The sequence below is a fragment of the Rhagoletis zephyria genome, unplaced genomic scaffold (genome assembly GCF_001687245.7).
Source record: "Rhagoletis zephyria isolate East Lansing unplaced genomic scaffold, Rhagoletis_zephyria_1.1 Rzeph_scaffold_01486, whole genome shotgun sequence".
NCBI classification, from domain to species: domain Eukaryota; kingdom Metazoa; phylum Arthropoda; class Insecta; order Diptera; family Tephritidae; genus Rhagoletis; species Rhagoletis zephyria.
Genome location: NW_016158570.1, coordinates 57,574 through 83,550, shown reverse-complemented (window position 1 = coordinate 83,550; position 25,977 = coordinate 57,574). Strand labels below are relative to the sequence as shown.

Here is a 25,977-nt window from a genome sequence, read left to right as displayed (position 1 = left end):
AGACGTTTTTGAAAAGTTTTTTGAGATAGGGCGTTTTCGAACTGGTTGCCGAGATAGGTCGATCTTGCACTCAGCAGTCGAATTTCAATGAAGTCTTAAAAAATCCGCCTATTTTTTTTTTTTGACTTTTTATGCTGCTACAGCTTTTTTGGTGCTTGCTTTTGCGAGCGTGCGTGTTGCAATAGATCATCTCTTCCTGATTTGGCTTTTAATGTGCAATTGCAAACATTGCAATAAGCCTCGTAACCTCAGCCTTTGAACGCGGGATCCTTGTCCAAGAATCCAAAAAAATACGCAAGTGTTCCCTCCATAATTTAAGTACATTCCGAACATCGCACACAGGTCGCCGTTGTTGTTCTTTCAGGAGTACGCCCTGGTCTTGGAACGTTCCGTAAGTCGCCTAACTCTCTGGTAAAATTTTCGGCCATTCTTCCTGTCGGCCAGCATTTAAGCTCTTCGCACTCACGCATTTCGGCCTCTCTCTTTTTATTGCGGCAAATACGTCTCGCTTCTCTCTTCAGATCCCTATAGCGGTCCCACATAGCACGCGCTGCGCCCGATCGCAGCTCGCTGAAATCCGACTATTTCTTCGGTGGCGGTACTTAATGAAATGTGGGAAATGTGGTTTCACTGCTCGCATATGTCGGTTTGTTGAGGACTGCTCTCTGAGAGCAGGGGTGAGAGTTGAGTAGCGAATGCATTGGATATCTATTGTGATTGCTGCTTTTCGACGTTAAGCTTTCCTTGCTTATTGGGGCGCACATTTTTTGCTGCACAGAGGCAGTTGCGTATCTTGGCTGCAACAAGATAGTGGTCCGAGTCGATTTTTGGGCCTGGGAGTGTACGTACGTCCAAAAAACTGGAAGCATGCCTTCCGTCTATCACAACATGGTTGATTTGGTTTCTCGTTTTTCGATCCGGAGACAGCCACGTAGCTTGATGAATCTTCTTATGCTTGAACCTGGTACTGCATACTACTATGTTTCGGGCCCGGCGAAATCGATCAGCCTCAGTCCGATGTCGGATGTTTCGTCGTGGAGGCTGAATTTTCCGACGGTGGTTCCAAAGATCCCTTCCTTGCCCACCCTGGCATTGAAGTCGCAAAGCACGATTTTGATATAGTGGCGGGGGCAGCGCTCGTACGTGCGCTCCAAGCGCTTATAGAAGAGATCCTTGGATATCTCATCCTTCTCTTCCGTCGGGGCATGGGCGCAGATGAGCAACATGTTGAAGAATCTCGCTTTGACGCGGATTATGGCTAGACGCTCGTCCACCGGGATGAACGACAGTACTCGGCTACAACAACAACAACAGTACTCGGCGACGGAATCTCTCTCCCACCACAAATCCAATACCGAATTTGCGCCCCTTTACATGGCAGCTGCAGCATACGCCGCAAGGCCCCAGGCATTGCTTGCCTTGCCCGTCCAATGCATTTCTTGGATGGCGGTGATGTTAGCTTTTGTTCTTAAGAGGACATCAACCATCCGCGCAGAGGCACCTTCCCCCAAAATGCGCGAACGAGGACGCAGAGTTGGGATTGAGTATAGCCATGCAACTGTAACTGCATACAAAGCACAACGACTATACACCTTTGCACTCCAGACTTTGTACTAGATTTATAATAATTCGACTAAGTATAAAAATAGGTTATCGAAACTTCAAACTTTTTACTTGGAATTTCTAGAAAAAATTCGGGTATGCTTCCTATTAAAATTTAGTATCACTTTGGGCAAATTTGAAATAGGTAAAAAATCTCGTTAATTTTTGAAATTTTTTCGATTACGATGTTAAGCGTTTTCTGCCATACAAAAAAAAAAACGAATATGTTTTGTATGGAAGAAAACGCTTAAGGCCAGTATGCAGCTCTTAAGAAAAGCAAAAACTCCATATAAAATGATGTACAACAAATGGCTAAGTTCTTAAGAAATTTTCTACGCTTTCTACTACTGGTTTCTAAAGTTTTTTGTGAAAAAGAGCACGAGGCAACCCATGTTTGCAACAAAAATATATGCCAGTGCCATTCTATCTTGAGGAATGAGTGAGGCAACAGGTTGTCCAGTATCAGATATCAAAATTTTATTGGACACACACATGAAATAATGGAATTTTTTTCTTTCCCGTTTTCTTGAAGGCTGCTAACTGGCCTTTAACATCGTCAGCGAAAAAAATTCTCAAAAATAAACGAGATCTTTGAGCTATTTGAAACTTGCACAATGTTATACTAAATTTGAATAGGCTATAAAACTGAATACCCGAATTTTTTCTGGAAATTCTAATTACACAGTTTGACTTTTTTTAACTTCGTCGAATTATTACAAATCTTTTACAAAGTCTAAAACTTTGAGTTACATGTTCTTCGTAGTAGCATTCCCTATATTTTTCTATAAAAGTAATTTATAACTAATAAATAAAAACAAAGGTCTAAACTTGTAAAAGAAAATCGTTTCTAATCATCGGGCCACCAGTGCATGGACTTGGGTAATAGGGCTCTGTCACACGGTCAGTAATTATCACAATATTTGGATCGCGATCCATGTTGATGCATTGATGGATCGTGCACGAATGCTACATGTTCAATATTTATCGCGTCAGTATTTGCATAAGTTTTGTGCTGAATGCTTATTATGACGCAAGAAAATATTTTTATTTTGTACGTATAATTTACAGATAATATTTTAAAATTTCCAATGTTAATTAAAATTTGTTTGGCGGTATTGCGATCCGCGATCCAGATTTCAAATTTTTTAGAAATTTTGCGATATGGATCACGATCCATCAATACTGCATGCTACACCGTCAATAAATATCGCGATACTTGGATCACGTCCATAAATACTGACCGTGTGACAGGGCCCATAGAATGGGCCGACAATGATGTTTTTTGTTTCAATAGGACTTGGACAGACCAAAAACTATATTTGGGATATTTAGAATAACCTTTCAAAGCTTCTGAAAAATTCATATTGATACAGAATGAAAATTAGATTTGTATGGAAATTTGAAAGCGTTAAATCAAACTGCAAAAATGTTGCTCAAAACCTGAAGACTATGAAAAGGTTAATTTTTTGCATAACTAGCTTTTCTATGACCTACACGTTTTGACCAAAACTTTGACCTACCGTCCTTCCTTGAGCGCGAAGTCCAGTGGCTCTGTATATATTCCGAAATAATTTTTTTTTTGTTGCTTTTGTTTATGTTTGTCCTTAAATATAAAAAATTATTAAAGTTAACAAGAGTTTTCCTAGAAATATACTAACGTTTTATACTAATTCTTAACTTCTTCGATGCAAAATTTACTGCCGAATGGTGTTTCGAAAGATTTTACTCGAACGTCTGCTCGATATCGAATTTGGTGATGCCAAATTTCGATAGCTTCTACTCGATCACGAATGCGGTGATGCCAAAACAGAAAATTTCGAAGCATATTGCTCGATCACGAGAGCCGTGATTCGGCCTCAGGAATAGGCATGTATCCGAGAGATGCTATTCGCACAAATCTAATCCTCCTCACTCACTTGTTATGGCAGTGCGAATCGAATTAGATCCGTGCGGATGGTATCCATCGAATACTGTAATAGGCATGATTAAAAGCATGATAAAAACATAACAAGGTAAAACCATTGAGAGGCTGTCTGAAGTTTGCCAACAATATAATTTTAAAATCAAAACTCAAACTCACACACACATTCTCATTTTCAATCTCAAACAACAACAATTGTGAACAATATCATTTTTTTATTTTCAATTTTATATGATTTTAAAATGTTGGCAAACGTCAGAAAAAAATCATGGCCGACGAAATGAGAGAATGAATTTACCTTGTAATGTTTTTATCATGATTAAAAGCACGTTCAATTTCATTTTATCATAAAAGGGTTAAAGTACTATTTCCCGCGGTTGGTTACTATAAAATAATCAATGTAGAACTGAAACCCTGGCAGTTGTTAGCTCAAGACTTAACAGCTGATTTTGTTTTATTTTTGGTTTGGTTGTCATAAAAACAATAACTTACTTTTGTTGTTATGGCAGCTTATAAAAGTTTTGCCTTCAATAAAATACTTTTCATAAATATATTTATATGTGTTATATCTTTTCCTGAAACGGCTGAATCTGTAAAAGGAGACGCATTTTCTTTTAAAGAAGTCGAAATGGCAGCAAAAAGGATCTACGGTGTAGATTTTGAAGTCTTTGGAAAAGTACAAGGTAATTATGACGCCAAATATAAGTATGTAGATAATAATGCATTTTTTGTTTTCGAAAGGGGTCTTTTTCAGGAAGGTTAGTCAAATTCATTTATACCCTTTATTAGATTACTATGAAATTTTTAATATGTATTTAATACCAACAGCACACAGAAAAGCAGGCTAAAGTGTTTGGACTTCGTGGATGGTGCATGAATACTTCCCAGGGCACCGTGCGCGGCAAACTGGAAGGAGACCAAGATAAAATCAACGAAATGTGAGCATTTCCTCATTTATTCCAATTAACTAAAACATTTGTCCCCTACTAGGAAATATTGGTTGGAAAACAAAGGTAGTCCCACATCTCGCATTGACAAGGCGGTTTTCTCTGAGATTAAAGAGATTCCTGACTACTCCTACAAAGGGTTCACCATTAAACGTTAAAAGAATGGCAGAGACCGCTGCATGAATTTCAGAATACAAAAATTATTGGCAAGTTTTAAAATCATTAAATTACTGCATTCAAAAACAAAACATTTGACAATCAACATTTTTGGATGCAACCCTGATAGTTGGTAAAGCAGTGTAAATTGAGTAGGAGCATGACTCTGGCACATTTCGGGGTGTAATCATTGCANTAATTTCAGTATACAAAAATTATTGGCAAGTTTTAAAATCATTAAATTACTGCATTCAAAAACAAATACATTTGACAATCAACATTTTTGGATGCAACCCTGATAGTTGGTAAAGCAGTGTAAATTGAGTAGGAGCATGACTCTGGCACATTTCGGGGTGTAATCATTGCACGCAGTGAATTTAAATTAGAAAATTGTGAAAATTTTAATTAGTAAATGTAAAATTCAGAAAAAGACATAATCTGAAGCATTTACGAAGGAAGTGCATAGAAATAGGCAAGTACATATTTTACTGAAGGCACAAAGCAGTGCAAAGTGCGTGTTATTTCACCGACGATGCGAGTGATGCCATACCTCGAGTTGAAAATGTCATGAATTTGTTGCAATGCTTCGCTACTAGATTTCCAATCATAGATTTTGAATTAAAAAACAAATATATTTAAATATTGGTTTTTGAGAAATTAATGGAAATATAACCAGGTGCTGTTTTATTGTAAAATTTAGTACTGCCTTTTAAAAACGCCTTATTTGTGGCATCTCCAAANGTTTCCAATCATAGATTTTGAATTAAAAAACAAATATATTTAAATATTGGTTTTTGAGAAATTAATGGAAATATAACCAGGTGCTGTTTTATTATAAAATTTAGTACTGCCTTTTAAAAACGCCTTATTTGTGGCATCTCCAAACTTCCCAATACGACTCAATGCAGTAGAACGGGAAAGTGAATGCAGTCATGTTTTAAGTGGGAACAGGAAGGCAGATATTTGTTCGTTACTTCGGCAACGAGTACGCGCATTGTGTGCGATAGCAAAGAAGTAAATGGAAAAACGAGTACAGCTACCATTAATACAGTGTGACTGAGATACACGTCGGTTTAGTAGTGGCTGTGTTCGTTCGAATTCGGATGTGCAGAGCAAAGAAAAAAGTGTATTTCACAGTGAATAAAAATTTTTTGAAAAAAAAGCGCAGAATAAGAAAATTCACTATCGTGGCCGCCATTGTTTTGTTGCGCACAGTATGAAAACGGTTGTAGTGTTTGGTATTCGCGGAGTGCGGTGTGAAAATTTTTAAGAAATTTAAAATTCGCATTATTCAAAGCAAGCGGAAAAAGATTTTGCTGGGAAAAAAAGTTTTTTTCACTATTTCGGAGTGCTTTTTATGCATGTAGTGGCTCGTGGTGCTAATGTAAATCCACAGTGGCCGCCACACTCGTTCAGCTCGCCTCTAATTAAATCTAGAAGGGAACAAGGCAAAAAAAAATAAATAAAGGCGGCCATAGCTAAAAATTGAATTTGAAATTGCTGTGTGTGCTTAAGGAATACTAAAATGGAAAATTCCATCCGGAGAATTTTTGAGCGTATGGTAGATTTGTAATAGGTGGCTACTAAAGTTTATGTAGCGCATTTTAACATCAACAATAAGTTTTCAAGAAAATAGCAGTGTAATAAAAAAGTACTAAAACGAATTCTGTTCCCCGTTTTGTATTTGAAGAAGAGGAAGAATCGATAGCAAAGCTAAACCTCTTGTATGGCGCGATTATGAATTTGTGATGCAGCAGGGGGAAATGCTTTAAAATTATATAAAATGAGTATCAACTGCCAGAAGTGAAAAGCGAAAAACGTTCACAGGTATGACCGCTAAAGTAATGCGCTTATTACACTGTGAAGTTATTGCGATTATTAAATATGGATATGTATTGAGATAGAAATACTGTTCTAAACTAATTATAAAAATTAGACCACATTAAACCCTTTCGAAAACTACATATTAAGGTGGTGAAATCAAAAAGATGTGAATGTGGAACTACTAGCGACTGTATTTAACGTGCGCGGAACCGACCCAGTCTACTACCTAGAGCACGGACTGCCAAAAAAATTAATACTGGTAAATTTTAACTACAAAAAATTTTAGAAGTTGGTGAATTTTTTAAAAGAAAATATTAAAAAGTTTTTAAGCATATAGGATAAAACGTGGCAACGTCATAAAAGGTGCTGTTACCAGAGCAGCTTGATTTTCGCCATAGTGGTTCTTAATGCCAAAATGACGTATTTGTTGAACATTTGTTGTAATTCTTATTGACATGTGTAAAATTTGTTAGTATAATTTTTTTTGTACTCAGGTAGAACCGCTGAGAGTTACTTTTAAAATTCTTGACGTTTCCAAACATTTTAATTTTTAAATTTACTCACAAACTCACACACACATTTTCATTTTCAATCTCAAGCAACAACAATTTCGAACAATTTCAATTTTTTATTTTCAATTTTATATGATTTTAAAATGCTGGCAAGCTTCAAAAAAAAAAATCATGGCCGACAAAATGAGAGAACGGTTCTACCTTGCTATGTTTTTATCATGCTCCTGCTATCATCTTAAATACATTTATGAATTCGCCTTGGGATATATTTTTTTACATAAAATGACGTCAATAAAATATACAACTAATAACTTATACATAAATCACAGCATCAGTGATCGAATGTAATTCGATTCGAATCGTAATCTCAAAAAGAAAGTTCGAGTCGAACTTTATTCGATCACTTATACCCTGATTCAGGCCTTTATTAATTTAATAAGAGGCTCAAAGAATTACGCACCTCACAAATTTTTTTGACTAAAATTAGATTTGCTAAAGCTGATACATTACTTTTAAATTGGTTATGGTCAGAGTTAACATTAAATTGTATGTATTCACTTTGCTCTTTTAAATCTGTTTCGTTTCTTTCCGGAAAATATTGGTAGCTTTTTAACCTTTGTTGGCATAATGCAGCTAAAAGTTTGGGAGCTCTATCAATAAAGTGGGAGGTCCGCGCACTGTTCCTACCCCCACACAAACCCAACACTGTACTCGTCGGTAAAGAAAGACGGTAACAGCGCTGCTACGGCTAACGAGGCAGCAACGTTGTGAAGTCGAATATAACCAGACAATGTCCAATACCATGCTTTTTTTTACCATTGTGCCATACCAGCGCAAAAAGTAACGTAACTATAGTATACGGGTGAACTGCTTATGATATGGGTACCAATTCAAAGCAATTCCAACGTTGCGTAGTATGTTATTTCTCTCTTTCGCTCACGTGCGTCTGTCACATCTGCATCTGCTGGCCTAAAATTTGCTGCTATAGCCAGCGTTGCCAGAAGTCAAATTTTTCCCGTGTTGCGGGAATTTTGAACAAAAAAGGGATGGCGGGAATAATAGTCGTGAAAACGGGGAAAATCACATACGCCGTCCCCATAAATATTATAATAGCATTATTAGGCTAAAATAGTGTGCGATACATTCATTGGAAAGCTGTATGGAATTTAAATTTTAGTTACTCGAAGAATCTCGTTCGTCAGCATCCACCTCCAATCAAACTCGAGCATATTGCTCAATATATGCAGTAAGCCTTCCTAAGAAATCTTAATTGCAATTCATGCTAAAAACCAAAAGCATGTGCAAAAATATAAGTCAATTCATGATAACTAATAGCCAGCTGAAAATTTCGCAGTTCGTTAACGGTTCGCTAGCACACCAAGCAAAAAATGCAGAGACAAAGCTATGTTCGTTTGCGGCAGAGCACAATATTGCATTTTCTGCATTTGATCACTTATCAGTGCTGTTGAAAACAGTATTCAGTGATTCGAAAATTGTATCACAATTGCGCCCGAATGATGTACAAAAAATGTATAAGTAGATGCAATATATGTTTTAAAGTAATATATGTTAACGATACGACTTGTAAATTGAATTGTTATTGTTATTGACTTTGTTAAAATACGAGATCGTATAAAAAATAAAACGGAGAAAAATTCATTTGACATTTTTTAAACCTGGCTTGTGTAAAAAGGGGCAAAAACCAGAAAATATATAGAATTGCATGCACAAAAGGGGAATAGGCTGGGTGGAACTGGCAACACTGGTTATAGCTCGTTGTAGTGCGCATTTCTCGGTTTATACATTCACAGTTCGCAATAGCATCGGCAGTTGGCATTTTTGTGCTGCAAAAAGAATATCTATTGTGAATGGCCAACTACTTTGTTCGAGTTGGTCGTACATATCGGGTATGTTTAGTGTGATAAGAGTTCGATCGTGATTTTGTTTTAAGACGGGCATAGAAATGAAGGGTGTGTGTACTGGCATTGCTTTAATTGTTTGTGTTTTAAACATTTGGGGTGACGCGAGTGTTTGGTCTCCGGGCCTATTCAACATCCTTTAAATGGTCTCATGTCAAAGATTCAACGTGCCGAAATACTATTGTCAGGCGCAAATGCCCATGTGTTATTTGCATGAAGCTTATGTGCTGCTTGTGCATAATTGCGAAATTACTTTGGGAAGCATGGAAAGTAAAGCAATGACAAGTATGTATGTATGTATGTTCACATTGAAAACGTTTTACAAATAAGATGCACTATATATGTACTATTTACTAGACTTTATTAAAACTTACCCCAATTGCTTTGGTGTAGCAGGATTTTCCCATGCCTAGCCCTTTTAGTTTGTTCAAAGTATGTCTTGGTTTATGAACCACTAGTCATCATTACGTTTACTAAACGTTTTAGGATTGTTGTATACATATCGATGGTCCTCTCTTACTACTGTTGAGGAAATCTAATTTGCCTTTACACGATATGTTGGCATTTCCATATGTAAAAAATACATATCGTGTAAGAACATCTTAAGCTGTCTACTGAGGTATAACCCACAATAGATGGTATTTGTCATATTATTTTTTAGTTAATACTAATATGTAATAAAAACACTTCTAAACGAGACTTATAGCAAAATTAAAAAAAAAAACAGTAGGAAAGGTTGCCAAAACTGATGCAATGAATTTTATGATTACGTGGGAATATGGCAGTAAAAAATTGAGGCGCTGTCGCCTCCGCATATCATACAGGTATATTCACATATATATGTACATTTCGGTAATTTGGAACAATAATGGATAGGGTCCCTTGATTTATATTTTTACTGATTTTAAAGGAATGTTATAATTTATTTTGGGCAAATTAATTGGTGAGAAGGGGGAGGGTTTTAGGTAGGTGGAGTTTAGAAAATTAAATTTAAAGTTCATGCATAAATATTTTGAGAAATATTGAATGGATTTTGGAACGAATTTAGAATACGGACCGTTAATCTAGACCCAAAAGGCGAAAAAGTGGGTGTGGTGCATACATATATTTTCAGGACTATGGAGTAGAGCTCTAGATACCCGGGTATCGAGCAATGCGAGTAGCTCGATGCTCGCTCGAAACTCGTTCATTGCTCAACTGCTCAAATGTTTGTTCAAAATTTTCGAGTTTTTGAACAATTTCATAAACAAAAGAAAATTTGTAAATTGTATTTGTCAGCAGCTGCTTTCTAATTCATGTTAAATAAATTATATTATTAAATATCAATGTAACAATCCTTGCATTATATATCAATAATTGAAAAATTTAAAAAGTTTCTACCAAAAATGTCAATATAATAAAAAAAACATTGTTCAAATTACTCGAAAAAACTCGTATTGCTCGAGCTCATGCTCGAAAATTTTCGAGTAATGAGCATTGAACAAGTGTGCGAGTACTCGCTGCTCACATACCCGGGCTGTTTGAAAATGTGCGAACAAAATCGAGAGCTCTACTATGGAGGGGCGAACGGGCAATTTTCGAAAATTTAAAAAGTATATGGGTAATTTCCAAACAAAGTGTACATGACAAGTATTTTTTATATTTTTTTTTTAAGATTGATATATTTATCTTCTGAAATCGTTTACCGACGTGCAATTTGTGCAGAATACGAAGCTGCTTTCGGGGTCTTCAAAAATTATTATTATTGTTTTTTTTTGCATTTTTGCCAAACATTTTCCAGAATATAACTTTTTAAAAGTAAGTTAAAGGATTAAATAAGTTCAAAAACTGTTAGAAAAAAGTACACCAACCGATAAGCACTGTACTGATTTTTTACATTAAATGCATGCTTTTTAAACATTTGTATATCGCTTTGAATATCATTTATCACATAAGTAAATGTTGAAGTTTTTTCCGCTTTCTTCGTGACATTTTTCATGGTTTTATGCCATGAGGCAGTCTTTTGGTCTAATCATTCTTCGGCAGCAAATTTCCATATAAGCCGCATGAAAAGTTTTGGAGAAATATCTATTTAAATAAAAAATCCTATTTCACCTAAGTGTTCGGCTTTCGGCCGAAATTTTATTTTTTCATTTAAGCATTATTTTGAGTAAAAAGTAATGATATTCTTTATCTCATTGTACATACAGTGCTGGACAAAATTAATGACACAGAGAATTTTCAGCAATGTAGGTATACAAAATTTTTTACTCTATATTACAAAACTTAAAAAATTTCTTAACTTTTCGGAAAACTCAGGAAAATTTAATACATTTGCGTTATATTTTGCAACTTTCTAATCACTGCTTGGATTTTTGGCAATTTTTTTTCTAACTATATTATTTTTTTTATAAAAAAAGAAATGATTGACATAGATACTTTGTATGGAAGAAACTGTGTGAAAAAACTGCTAAAAATTACGCGATGTTTTAGCTACTTGCATTTTTTACTAAAATTAAATAGGCTATAAAACTGCATACTTGGGTTTTTTCTGAAAAGTCTGATTAGAAAATTGCAGAGTAGTATAAAAATTTGTTAAATTTGTTTTTATTTTTATGTGTTTTTTTTGTAGTATCAACCAGAGTTGTGAACAAGTAATTTTTAGGCAAACAAGTAATTTTAAAGCAAAGCACAAAACCGACTTCAATTCTCATATAAAAATTAAAGATTATCGTTAATTTCTTCATAATCCAATGTTTGGATTTAACCCAGATTAGTATGGGGCCACCTGTGAGGTAACATCTTTCCTTTAAAATAATAATTATAAAAAATAAAATAATCGGACGAATTGGAATTAAAATTTTTAAATTGAATATTGTATCATACGATATATTGGCAGGCGTAAATGTAGGGCAATTAAACTGTATGTTTTTACACTTGTTTAAATTCTTGAAGTTAAATTTATTGTTGCATGAATTTGTTTGTTTGTTTCACACAAGAAAGAAATAAAATTTTTAAATTGAATATTATATCATACGACATAATTACCTTCTCCTTTTGTCGGCTAAAAATGTAATGCTATACATTAAAAAATTAATACATAAATTTTTGAAATCTAATTCTTTTTAAAATTTCAATGCATTAATTTCGAAGAATTAATGCTAAAGATTTTTTTTTACATAACCATTAACATTTTTAATAAATGATATTGCAATAATTTTCTGCATTAAAAGTATAACAAGCATTTAAAATCCATTAATTAATTTTATTTTGAAGAAAAATTGTTTGTTGACGCTAAGTGTAGAACTTTTGCGGTCAAAAAAGATATTGGATCAAGTAAATGCTGGTTTTCACTACGTCAAATTCAATGTCATTTGTCGTCAAATATGTAGATGAAAACACTTTGTCGCATGGAAATAAAAAACGGTTTATTCTTTGATTTCGATCAGAAAAGGTCTTCAGCCGTGTGCATGTGCTGCTAAAATATATCATATAATCGGTATGCTACAACATGCAACATACAAATCAACAAAAGCAGACAGTTACACGCACATTGCTTTAATTTCATAAAACATTAACAATTTTCACAAGATTTTTCATACAAATAAACAATACAATGAAGCTGAAAAATATTAGTACTTATTAAAAATCCTTCCTAGAAAAATTACATGGTTTTTAAAACGAAGAAAACGAGCAAAATTATTAAAAACTTTTCATACGTTAAAATTTTTCAGAGCATAAGTTTGGATAATTCAATGAAAACAATTGTCATTAGCATGATAATTTTCAGAACTAATGCACTAATATTGTACTAAGTATACTATTTTCAAGATTAGGGCATTGCATTTTTTTTGCACTAAATTTCAAAAATAAATGCATTAATTTTTTACATTAACTTTATTGCTTAATGGTACAACCTTTAATGCATTTTTCACAACTCTGGTGTGAACAATACTTTTATATGAAAAATTAACGAAAAGAAATTAGAATACATTGCGAAAAATTCTCTGTGCCAATACTTTTGTTTTAATTTTGAGCAAACTGCCGTGCTTATCTTTCTCAAAGCCACCAAACTTAAAAGAAGAAATTTCACGGTGACAAATTTTTTACAAACAAGTATATTTTCGTCAATGTTATTGTGGCTTATTAACTTTTTATTTTTAATATTTTTATTGAGCTTTGTACCACGATTGTTTATAAGGAAAAATTCAAAAAGCAACCAAGTCTAAGCGGTAGAAGTTATAGCAGCTATTTCGGAGATCACCACATCTCTTCATCAGACTTCTTTTTTCTAGACTTCATTTTCATTTGAAAACAGAATCGTAATTTCAGGTGAAATTTTGAAAAATGTTTTCAGTTCACGATTTCTCACAAGTATGGCCAATTTATAACGTGCATAACTACTTATATAACATTATATTTAAAATGAAAAGTTTTTTCAGCCTTATCCTGAGTTTCACCCGAAAATTCGACATCCGCCCATAGTAAATATATGGAAACCAAAATTGAAAAGTGAACCGGTAAGGGGAAAATGAAAGTTATGATAAGGCTGATTATGAAATTTTCACCTTTACCCCTCTAACATCCCCCATAATTTTGAACCATGATTCAATAACACAAGGTTATGTAATTCGTGACAGCTAAAATTTGACACTCCTTTATCTAGATTTGTATTTTGGAAGTAGGTGAAAGGGGAAGAATGTGGTCGCCTTTTGCGCAAACGGTAGTAGAAAGGTACTAAGAAAGTGCGCAAAGTATACAATTAGAAGTAAAATGTGTATTATTAATTATATGTGAATTTGCAATATATTTGGTGTTTTAATGGAAATACTAAGCAATATGTTAAAATATAGATTTTTAATTTAAGTTATTCGTCATTTCCTGGATCAAATCTAGAATACCGACCGTTCAGCTATGCAAAAACAAAAATGCAGATCAAAAGAACTTTTTTACGCTCATTTCAACCATGTCAAAATTATTTAGCGCAAGTAAAATATAAAGACGTTTTCAAAGGTTACAATTAAATTCTTAGATTTTTTTTAATATTAATATCTTATGAACCACATAACCGATTAAAAACTAATAACGTCATCATAAAGATAATCAATTTATCTTTTAGCTGATATACATAATTGAAATTGTTTTTTTTTTATATTTAAACCAAAACCACTAAAAAACGAACATAAAAACCTTTTTTGAAAAAAACTGCATGATTAATGGTAAAGAAATTTATATTATTTAGAAAGTACAAGCTATTATCTTTAATTCGATATACATATTTTATCATGATCTACTTTTGGGTTTTAAGAATTAAGAGATAATAAAAAATATAAGTAAACAAAGCAAATGAACCTCTTATATCTTCTTTGTATATTACCTGCGCCAAATAAATTTGGTATCGTTGAAATCAGTGTAAAAAGTTCTATCAATCGGCACTATTGGTTATTTCATAGCTAAACAGTCGCTATTCTAGACTTGTTCCAGAAATTTACGCAAACGAAGGTTATGCCAACAAATATTTAGGGCCGGTTGTTCAATGTCTGATTAGCACAAATCGGAGGTAGAAGCTCCGGTTAAGCACAACTACTGCTTTATCGATCACATGTTACATGCATGATGTCGAAATCGTCGATAGTGTAGTGGTAGTGATAACCAGACATTGACCAACCGGCCCTTAGTATGAAGAATTTTTAGTTTTACTACTATTTTATAACTAGAAACTGTAGAGTGAGCAACATTCTGCACAAGTAAAGGAGCCGATTTTATGTGTGGGAGCGAGAAGCCTGTTTTATTACAAAACCTTTCTATTATTGAATCATGATTTTGAAGCAAAAAATGATTATACCACTAGATTAATTGGAAGAATGAGGACCACACCACCATTTCTTTTTTTTAAACAGGTACTGGATAGCTGGATACTGTTTTAACTGTCCAATTTTAAAGTCTCCCAGGATTTCACAAGGATCTTCAAAGGACTTTGACACTAAAGAACATGATTCAATAATGCTCAATATTTATTTATTTATTTATTAGAGTCAATTGACCTATGTATATATATATATATAATATATATTGCAAAATTAATATATAATAAAAGCGCAATTATAATTAAAACTTAAAATAAGTTAACCTTTTACACTTTTCCTTCTAAGCTATAAAATAGTTTGTGTATAATTACTAAGATAGCATATTCTCGATGCTGTTTGAATGGACGTGATTCCAAGCAGTACCGTAAATATATCACGTAGGACATGCGGTCTAAGAGTATGATTTCCAGAGCCGCCACAACTGGGTGGTTGGAAAGGGCCGCCTCTTATATACTTCTCTACCGACAGGCGATCTGAATGGACGAGATCCAGAGTCGCACTATTTGATCGGACGGAAATGACTAGCTTCCATGCCTTTCTATTTCATACGGATGGAAGGGGACTAGTCTCCATGCCGGGCCTTTCTATCTAATAGCCAATGTTCTACAGTGATCATGTTGCAGCCTTTTGAAGGTACCAACGCTTTCACAATTTTTTATTTGAGGTGTTCATTGTAACATTTTAATTCCTTATAAAAGATATTATTCTTATCTATTTCCCTTTTATACAGCGGCAGCCTGAAGCTACTATTTTACTTGCTTCCACGGAAGCATATCACTCTCCTTCTGTCGACCAGTGTAGTAAAACACCAGTAATAGACAAACAATTTTATTGTTAGGTAATCTCTAGATTAGAAAATTCGCATTATTCGTATAAAACTCCCATCCCTAATAGACATCTTAGACATCACGAAATTCGAACCTGCGACGAATTCTGCGATAGGTCCCNCAAATGTTTGAAGCTGTTCGCTTTTTGTGATATAATTTTCTTAGACATCACGAAATTCGAACCTGCGACGAATTCTGCGATAGGTCCCAGTTTTATACTTGAGCATCGACGACACTACATTCTTTGTATGTAAATCATTCAATACTCCAGTTTTATTATTGCAATCGACAAACATACATATGTGTATACATATCTACATACATACATACATACCAAACCTACATATGTACAGCTGCGAGCACTAAAATAGTAGTGTGCACTTACGGTTAACATATTTTTAAATTACTAGAAAACCAAAATAATAGTTGCATTCATTATACTGAAAAACTGAAGGACAATTTCATAACTAAATGTGCGGTCAAAAGAGTTTTATTTATATAAACACTAAAAAAATTAGTTCATGTAAGATGTGTTTTCATGGAAACTACTGCGAGCATAAAAGTACATAACAAAAAGTTTTAAATTTGTATTAAAATGTTAAGATTAATACTAAAATTTAGCACAATTACTTGGTATTTGGTAGCATGACCGTTGTTTTTAATCACTGCTGCATAACGATTTCTCTTGGAGTCTTCGAGGCGTTGACATCTTTCCTAGATCCCATACGGTTTTCTTAAGGTTGCAGGAAGCATAACATCCTTCATTGTTTTTACGTACTTATTCTGGTCCTTGATAGTTTTTATCCAATATATTCGGCACCACACCATGATATGAAAAAAACATCCCCATACCATAATACTGAATGATATTCCATATTTGGGGGCGCCTTACGAACTGCCGAGCATTTACCACCGTATATAAAAATTTTTGATTCATCCGTCCACAGAGTGTTCCTCCGCTTCCGAAAAGGCGAATCCATGTGTTTTTTGGCAAAATCTGGTTTGCGTATCACTTGATTTTTTCAAAAGCGGTACTTTACGTGGACTTCTAGCACAAAGTTTGTGTTCTTGGAGCTGTCTCTTTACTGTGTGAACACTACATGGTAACTTTAGGTTATCCAAACTTTCTAAAGCTGACATTGTGGGACGAGTCTTCGAATATTTAATAATTTGCCGTATGTTAGGCGTTGATAATTTCTGCTTACCACCCCGTTTTCAGGTTTATTTTGATACATTAACGTATTTCGAATCATGGAGGCTGAACATCCACCAATTTTTTCCACTTCTTTATATGTTTTCCCCATTTTTTAATAAGGGTTTTAGTAATTTCATGTTTTTCGTGACCTCGGTGCAGACTTCGTACCCTTAAAAATTACAGAAATGCGTTTTTGTCTATTCCGGCTAAATGTATAACAAACCAAGTCATTAAACTTACTTCTTATTCCAAAAACTAAAATATTTGCAATAGAAGTTAAATTTTGCGATTTTTTTCTTGTTATGCGCTACTATCTCACTGCTCGCCTTAAATGCCGTTTACAACAGGGGATACTTTTAAAAACTTAAACCGTAGCTGTTGAACGGTTTGAAATTTGCATAGAGTTAAATCATANATGCAATTGAAGTTAAATTTTGCGATTTTTTTTTTGTTATGTGCTACTATCTCACTGCTCGCCTTAAATGCCGTTTACAGCAGAGGATACTTCTAAAAAAATTAAACCGTACCTGTTGAACGGTTTGAAATTTGCATAGAGTTAAATCATACACTAAAGATGATAATTAAAAAAAAAGTGTAGTATGCGACATCAAGGGCATAATGCATCTCACAACTGCGCACTACTATTTCAGTGATCGTAACTGTACATACAAATTAGGCCTTGAGGGCCAGGGTAGCCTAGCTGACATTTCAAAAAAAATGTTGAGGTGCACCTTAAAATGCATTACNATTTACCACCGTATATAAAAATTTTTGATTCATCCGTCCACAGAGTGTTCCTCCGCTTCCGAAAAGGCGAATCCATGTGTTTTTTGGCAAAATCTGGTTTGCGTATCACTTGATTTTTTCAAAAGCGGTACTTTACGTGGACTTCTAGCACAAAGTTTGTGTTCTTGGAGCTGTCTCTTTACTGTGTGAACACTACATGGTAACTTTAGGTTATCCAAACTTTCTAAAGCTGACATTGTGGGACGAGTCTTCGAATATTTAATAATTTGCCGTATGTTAGGCGTTGATAATTTCTGCTTACCACCCCGTTTTCAGGTTTATTTTGATACATTAACGTATTTCGAATCATGGAGGCTGAACATCCACCAATTTTTTCCACTTCTTTATATGTTTTCCCCATTTTTTAATAAGGGTTTTAGTAATTTCATGTTTTTCGTGACCTCGGTGCAGACTTCGTACCCTTAAAAATTACAGAAATGCGTTTTTGTCTATTCCGGCTAAATGTATAACAAACCAAGTCATTAAACTTACTTCTTATTCCAAAAACTAAAATATTTGCAATAGAAGTTAAATTTTGCGATTTTTTTCTTGTTATGCGCTACTATCTCACTGCTCGCCTTAAATGCCGTTTACAACAGGGGATACTTTTAAAAACTTAAACCGTAGCTGTTGAACGGTTTGAAATTTGCATAGAGTTAAATCATACACTAAAGATGATAATTAAAAAAAAAGTGTAGTATGCGACATCAAGGGCATAATGCATCTCACAACTGCGCACTACTATTTCAGTGATCGTAACTGTACATACAAATTAGGCCTTGAGGGCCAGGGTAGCCTAGCTGACATTTCAAAAAAAATGTTGAGGTGCACCTTAAAATGCATTACTAGATTCAAAACGGTAATAGCCCTAGGTACGAACTTTTAGTTTTCTTTTACTATAGCATGTAGCATCACGGAGGTGCAATGAACTTTTTATTAAAACACTGCATTTATTTTTTATTTTATTTTCTTTCTCATATTACTACAATTTTTTTTGTATAAAACACGAATTCTGATTTCTTGTTTCCCGTTTCAGGAAGTCTTCATCATTTCATACCTTAATCGCACATAGAGGGTTAGCGTTTGCCTGCAGGAAGAAGAAGAGAATAAATTTTAGTCCGGTTAAGGATACACTGATCAGACCGAAAGCTGTCATTGGCAAGGGATACCAAAGCGCTTATTAAATCCTCCTGCCAGTAAAGTTATAACATCATATATCTAACTAATAACATTAAAAATTGAGAACTCAACAGAGACAACGACGCGCGCAAATCGCAGGCGCAGTCAAAGAGTTGGTAGCAGTCGGGGTGCCGTTGACGACGACGATCTGGTGGCCGATGGTGGCAACAGCGTCAATACATTGACAGACGCTCTACCTGCCAGCATCGAAGCTGTTGCTGACGACGCGACCATTGAGAAGCCAGATGAAGCAGCATCCGGTAGCATTATGGCACCAGCGCTCAGCGAGCCCATTAGCCCCACAGAAAAGCTAACCAACTCGACTGCAAAAGTCACACCTTCGACTCGCACAAACAAAGATGCCAGTGACACTGGGTTGCTCACACCGTCAACGATAATCACTGGCTGCAATAACAATGAGCACAAGGAGAAAAGAGCTCGAAGGTGTTCCATATCTACTCCGATTCCATCGTCGTCAGCGTCAATTTCGCCGCGTTTAACAAGGTCGAAGGACGCTTATCAACGAGTATTTGAACAAGCTGTTACACCCACTGCTTCTGTTTCGCCACCACCAATAGAGAAAGAGGTGACAAACACTTCAACAGCACCAAAAAATTCTGCTAATAGTGTGGCCGACGGGGAAAACGATGGCAACAGCAAACATACGCATGAGGACGGTAGACACAATAATGAGTCAATAGGCCTGAGCGGAAATTTGCATAACAAAAACATCGATTGCGGTAATGACAAAAATTTGGTTGACACCATATTTTCCGATGAAGTGGCGTGTGAAACTCGACAAAAAGATGTCGAATCAAATTTCAACAATAACAATAATGCAAGTATAAGTTGTAAAAGTAAGTCAACGGAGCAGCTCTTGGCCGACTTGACGAACGATATCGAAGAGAGCATCACAACGAAAGTGTGCATACGTAAGCCAGTGCAGGACTTAACGAAAGAAGAAAACGTCTCAAACGCATCGCTGGAATCGAAAGATTTAGCAATAACCAAAGGTGGTGACAGTGAAGCGAGAGAAACGAACGCTAGTACAGATTCCATTAAAGTGCAAGACGAGCTGCAGCGTATGGATTCAGGGCTTGACAGCGGAAGCGGGAAGAAAAGTGAGAGTTTTATTGCAGCCACAAAAGCACCGGCACAAAAAGTAACAGCGGCAATTGAAAAGAAAAAGCTTAGTGAGGAAGGGGCAACAAGAGCCAGCAGTAATTCCACGGTAGTTTCAACAAAAATTTCAACAGAAGAGTTGCAAGTCGAGACGGAAAAAGTGCAAGTGACTAATCAGAAACTAGAAAGTGCAACACGTTTGCAAATATTGTCAGTCGACGTTCTGCCCCCAATTAGTACCGACTCAACAATGACTGCCTCTGAAGTAGAAGATAATCTCGAAGGTAAGTGTTAATTATTGGGGTACCCAAAATAATCATCTTGGTTGGTATATTTTGTATTCTTTACTGCACTCGATGTTACGAAATAATCATTAATACTATACACCAATTGCGATCCCGTACGAGCTCGAACTTGCCAGGGTTTACTTGAAATCGATCCCGTTCTCGAGAAACTGATAACAGAGAAACTATCAGTTTATTTGCTGGTAAACTCGCGAAAATTCAACAAATTTGAAAAAATTTTCACCAAAATTTTTAACTTTTTAATCCAGGTCTTTAGAAAAAATCATGGCCGTTTTCCCATCAAATTTTAGTAAATTAAAGTACAAGTTTCAAGTTGGTAAATAAAAAATCTCATGTTTTATTAAACTTTTATTGCTTGGCCAAAAGTCTGCTAGATTCTATCTGGTTGTGGCAGAGAAACCCGCGAACATCCGGTATTTAGAAGCTGCGGTGGTGTCAAATAATGCCACTATCCCTTTGAACGTTTCTTGGGCTTACCGTTACTTAAGCTTGTCGACTGTGTTTGATAGAATAGCCGTTTTGGCAGGGCTTAATTTGTGGTGAGGCTACATTAATACCATGTTCTGACCGACAACGAAAACACCTTGAAAACGAGTTTTGGGATTGTGGGCTGAAGGCTGTTCACACCGACTGTTGGTGTTTTCGTTGACATTTCTTTCATCCTTTGTTTACAGTTTTACTACACAAAAACAAAACCAAAATACTTTTCCTTCAATTTCTTTTCATTAACAACCTTTTACTTCCATGCTTACTTTATTTTGGACAGCCAGTTAACAATAAATCCGAAATGACGTATTAAATATGATAAAATATGNGCTTACTTTATTTTGGAAAGCCAGTTAACAATAAATCCGAAATGACGTATTAAATATGATAAAATATGCCTTCCACTTCGATGAATAATCGACAAAAACTAGTGCAGACACCGATTGGAATGAGTGGAACGTGAGTTTTCAAGTGGTTTTCAGCGAAAACTAGTTTGACAGATTTTACATGGACGAAAATACAAGTTTTAGGTCGAAAACCAGTTTTACCAACGAAAATATGTTTTCGATGTCGGTCAGAACATGGTATAACATGCATGATTTAATTTCAAAGGCTACAAGTTTGGGGTATTATTGGAAAGTATACTTTTACGATAAAAATTTTCGTTTTATTATATGGTATTGCTTATTTTAGTAATAAAATCGCTGTGACTTATGCTTCCAAACTTATAGCTGATAAAAAATTACACGCCTATGGGATGTGCCACGCCCCTTTAAATATACCTTACTATTAGCACCTACCATAGACATATCTTCGTACCAAATTTTAAGTTCTGTTGGCTTATGGTTCTGAAGTTATAGCTGATTAAAAATTTCAGGCCAATGGGAGGTTCCACACGGGCCCTTGCAAAATTGACTACATAGTTGCAAATAAAACTATTCCTATAAACTTCCCGTGTTAAAAAGAAATATGTGTACAAAATTTCGTGCGATTCTGTGTCGCGGTTCAAAAGTTATATCTATAGATAGATATGTGTTATTGCAACTTAAAATGTTTATTGAAATTCACTTGCAATGCTAAATAATATTCACATTTTCGTTGTTGGTGTGTCCGAGAGGGTAGGAGTGTGATGTAATGTGGAACTATTTTCCGTCATCCCTTGTCAAATTTGGTTTGGACACAATGGAAAAGTTACACCGAAGATGGAACAACGCCGAAACTGGTTTGTCTCCAAACCAAATTTGACAAGGGATGGCGGAAAATCGTTCGGCATTTCATCTAAATAATATAAATTTAAGCATTCGTGTAAATTGTAAATGGATAAGCCCTTCTAGAAGGCATGCAAGGAAGCACTTTGTTAGCCCTTCTTGGGTAGGCCTCTTGGAATGGCTTTACTTATCTTCTGAGTTATTACCATCAGTTTGTGTTAAGCAAAGACGAACTAGAAAGCAAAGCTTTGTCCAACTACACTAGCAGTGTTGCCAACCAAACACACGGCGGATATTTAATTACATGTACGTTCTTATATAAGCCCAATAGATAATTTTAGGAACCACCAGCCCTTCTAAAACGCCTTCCCCTTTGCATTCCTTTCTCCTTTCTTTTTTGTTTAGAGTGGCACAAATTGAAGGCCTTTTGCAATCGCTACCCATAGAAGGGCTTTTGTAGGTTGTTTTTCAGAAGGTCTTTGGAGTAATTCTTATAAATTTTAATTATTTGTTCCTTTTTCTATGATATTCATTTAATAAATAGAATATTTTTATATTTATAGAGCGCTTAAGCCAGCTTGATGGTACAGCGATTGCTTCTCCGAACTGTGAAGTATTGAATCCAATAACTGCTAGCGATGAGATGGTTACAATAGTAACAACGCCACCACGTACACCTATAAAGCAGCAAACTCAACAGCAGCAAGTACAACAGCTGCAGCAGCAATTACAACAAACCCCACCAACACCTCTATCGCACCAAATACATCAACAACAACACTTACCGCAGCAACACACATTTACGCCACAGAGCAGCACCTCGTCAGCTAATACATTGAACAGCACGAATTTGCCACCGGCATTCATGAAAGAGACTGGAGCTGGTGAGTTGGAGGATCAAGATATTGAGGAAGTGTTGAAAGTGCTTAAAGGTTTCGATGGCAGCGCTGGCGCTGATACGCTCTGCGACTTAAATGTGCTCTTTAACGAGGAGTATACCCTCAACTATGATGAGGTCAGTAGTCAGCCAGCATCTACATCGACTAAACCCAATCCGCTGAAGGATATGCAAAGTGAAATCGAACGCAATCAACAAGCCATGCATCGTAGAATCGATTTTCTATTACGGCGTATGCGTAAACTTCAAGCTCGGTATATGAGCAAGCACTGCAGTGAAGAAATAGCCGGTTTATTTGAATGGACAGCTCGCATATCTGCTGGAAAAGGTGGCCCAATGAATAACACATCAGATCTTTTGCGCTCAGATACGGCCATTAGTGTCATTGCGGCACGTCCACCTGCCGACAATTGGGCTGAAGAAAAGAATCCCGTAGCATCAACGCAAATGTCATCGATGTTGCGGCGCTTGGAACATTCTTCAACTGCGCAACAACTGTGTATGGTGTCCGCGAATAGTAGTTTGAATGCCGCGAATACGCAATTGCCACGCAAAACAAAAAAGGCGCTTTTGCAAGAAATGCAAGCAGCTGCGTCGACATCTGCTGCGACAACAGCAATTGCATCGACGGCTGAACGCAAAGGCGAAGTTGTGGTACCCCACTATGACATTAATGTCAGCGAAGAGATGGCACAAGTCGCTGGTCTACTGCAAACTGAGATGCGTGAAGTGCAGACTGCGATGGACTCAGATGCAACGGAATCCAGTTCTGGTGGTGAATCTGCGGACGAAATGGTTACCTACAATAATCAGATACAACAACCATTGGCTATGTAAGTATTGATTTGTTAGTATGTGTCTAGAAGGCGTTTTGCGTAAAAACTTATAATATGTGTATATGTGTATTTTTTATTTCTTTTCATCTATAAAGCGCTAAACGTGCTGCATGGCGGTATTCACGTGACCGCGCTGCTATAGCTGCTCGCTGGTCATGGCTACTTTCTCAGATCGCGGATTTAGAAATTAAAATACGGCAGCATACAGAACTGCGACAGGAGGTTGTACGGACCAAAGGTGCGGTGGCGTCTGGCTTAGATGAGCAGTGTGCAACTATTCATGCTGGCAATCTCAAATCAATTGAGGTAGCTACACTTAATACGACAACATCATCTGTTAATGGGTATAAAGGGAATATGTTGGGTAACACCGGTGTCAAATTTGACGCCATTGAAAGTGAAGAAGCAGGCTTGATAGGAGCGGCGCGTACTCGGGGCTTTGTACCATCGTTATTCCGGAAACGTAAATTATTACAAACGCAGAGTCTCCACACAATTTCAAAGAAGGCTGCTCGACCAAGGTATATCAGCTATTTATAGAATTATCATTAATTTTAACTTTTTCAAAAAAAAACAATCGTTTCTGTTGAAATGATTTAATTTTTATCGTTTTGATAGTTATCAAAATATCTAATTCTATTTTGGTTTTTAACGAAAAGAAATCTGGCAATGGTTTACAACAAAAGCCTTTCGTTGATTTATTTTGTTTCAATGTTACCGATTGATGATCTATTTCGTTTCAACATTAACGATTTAGTTTTGTTACATTAATTTAGCCCTGAAAGTATGGAAATTATTTTGTAAAGCTAATTTTGCTCATTGCCGATTTAATAACAATTTTATTGAGTTTGATATCGTTTCGTTGATGAGCATTCTTGATAGTACATATGTATGCACAAATGTGTATATTATTTTGGAATTTGTGTGCATCTTACTTCATGATGCTTTATTATTTCAGCAACATAAAATGTGGCTGCCAATGGCCTTTTAATCCCTGCGCGCTGTGTACAGGCCGAACAGACCCAACGGCGCCGCGAGATCCTCCAGATACAATGATGATGGCAGATAGAATAGCGCTACTGGATCCCGGTTATCATCCTGTTTTAAGCTTTCGTGAAGGTAAGTCATATGAATTGTAACGAAATATATTTTATAAGACATTACCCAAGAAGAAGACATGAATCGCTCGCACTATCCGCGATCTCCACTGAAAATGGAAATAGTTTTATTTGTTTTAGGTCGCGACTTGAATTAATATTAAGCTTAAGGATCTTAAAACGCCAGGTTTTCCCAATTATGCTATATTTTTCAGCTTCTGTACTCCATCGATGAAAGTTGGAAGCAAGGGGTTGACAAAATTAATAATCAAGTTCAGTATAGAAACATGCATTTAAACATAAACAACCTAAATTATTGACAATAAGTTCAGAAAAATTTACTGCGCTGGCATTTTATGAATTTTAAAACTTTTGTACTTTAAATCAGATTAACATATGTATATTTTTTTTGCCTTAACTACAATTAACTGAATTGTACAGGAATCTTTTTGATCTTGTGTTACTGTTTACTTTCTTTAGCGGTTTACTGATTACCAATTTTCCAACGTGAGATCTTTCATATTTTGTAAAAATTAATTTTCTGATTTTGCTTTAAAAATTCAGGGCTTCTAAAATCTTGTGATCTACACTTTGTGTTTTAAAATTATAATTATTTTTATTTTTTATTTTATCGAGCTTGATACTATTTTCACGATCAGCCATTAACTAGAGTTTATGGGCCATTTTGGAGTTTAACGCTAAACTCTGCTCTTAAACTCGGAGTTTGCCATACAAACAATTTTCGTTAAATTCACCATAAACACCACTTCTATTTGGAGTTTATGGGAATGCAACCCCTTTTTTTTGACTGAATTTGGTTTGTGTCTTTGATAATCCAAACCTGCAACCAAGTTGCCGACAGTTAGCCTGTTCCTTGTACTGCAGGATTTGATCAGAAATTGTCCGAGGCCGCTCCGTGCACATAAGTCTACATAGAATATCAACAATCTAGCTCTGCAAAAACAAAAAATGTGGTTCGATAGAACTTTTTGTGCTACCGCTACTTTATCTGACGGAAGTAAAAAATAAAGAAGATATCAATGCTTAAAGTTAAGTTTTTTGATTTTTTAAATATTAATACCTTCTGAACAACATAACCTATTAAAATACTAATGACGTCAAAATAAAGGTAATTAGGGGGGTTTCACTTGGTGTACATAATTTTCTCCTTTTTTTTAAATTTGTAAGCCAGAAATACCTAATAACCAAAAAATATATAAAAATATATATACATATTTTTTTAAATGGCGTTTATTTAAAAATTGTTTTAAAAGGGGGTCCATTATATACGTCGCATAAAAGGTATTTAAA

The 25,977-nt window shown here is 35.4% G+C and overlaps 2 protein-coding genes across 6 annotated transcripts in view; both read left to right on the top strand.

Annotated features, from left to right (window-relative positions):
• Window positions 1–3,943: 3,943 nt before the first annotated feature.
• On the top strand, window positions 3,944–4,753 carry LOC108364187 (acylphosphatase-2-like). The gene is made up of 4 exons (XM_017617781.1): window positions 3,944–4,206; window positions 4,265–4,281; window positions 4,352–4,461; window positions 4,514–4,753. The coding sequence occupies exons 1-4, from the start codon at window positions 4,026–4,028 to the stop codon at window positions 4,626–4,628; spliced, it is 423 nt and encodes a 140-aa protein (XP_017473270.1). The 5' UTR covers window positions 3,944–4,025; the 3' UTR covers window positions 4,629–4,753.
• Window positions 4,754–5,436: 683 nt separating this feature from the next.
• The window catches only part of nsl1 (non-specific lethal 1), a 39,707-nt gene continuing 19,166 nt past the window's right edge, over window positions 5,437–25,977 (top strand). For 2 of the 5 annotated variants that reach the window (XM_017617777.1, XM_017617773.1), the window contains exons 1-5: window positions 5,437–6,453; window positions 18,572–20,120; window positions 22,399–23,566; window positions 23,665–24,090; window positions 24,528–24,688. In XM_017617777.1, coding sequence (XP_017473266.1) covers window positions 18,983–20,120; window positions 22,399–23,566; window positions 23,665–24,090; window positions 24,528–24,688 — 2,893 coding nt within the window. In that variant the 5' untranslated portion in view covers window positions 5,437–6,453; window positions 18,572–18,982. Of the gene's footprint in view, window positions 6,454–6,597; window positions 6,710–8,255; window positions 9,171–18,571; window positions 20,121–22,398; window positions 23,567–23,664; window positions 24,091–24,527; window positions 24,689–25,977 lie in introns of those variants that run through there. The other 3 variants (XM_017617776.1, XM_017617774.1, XM_017617775.1) reach the window with 3 other exon arrangements.

Coding starts and splice junctions, on each gene's coding strand:
- LOC108364187 (XM_017617781.1), top strand. CDS start 4,026: ATGGCAGCTTATAAAAGTTTTGCCTTCAATAAAATACTTTTCATAAAT. Junction 4,462..4,513: donor CAAGATAAAATCAACGAAAT/GTGAGCATTTCC, acceptor GTCCCCTACTAG/GAAATATTGGTTGGAAAACA.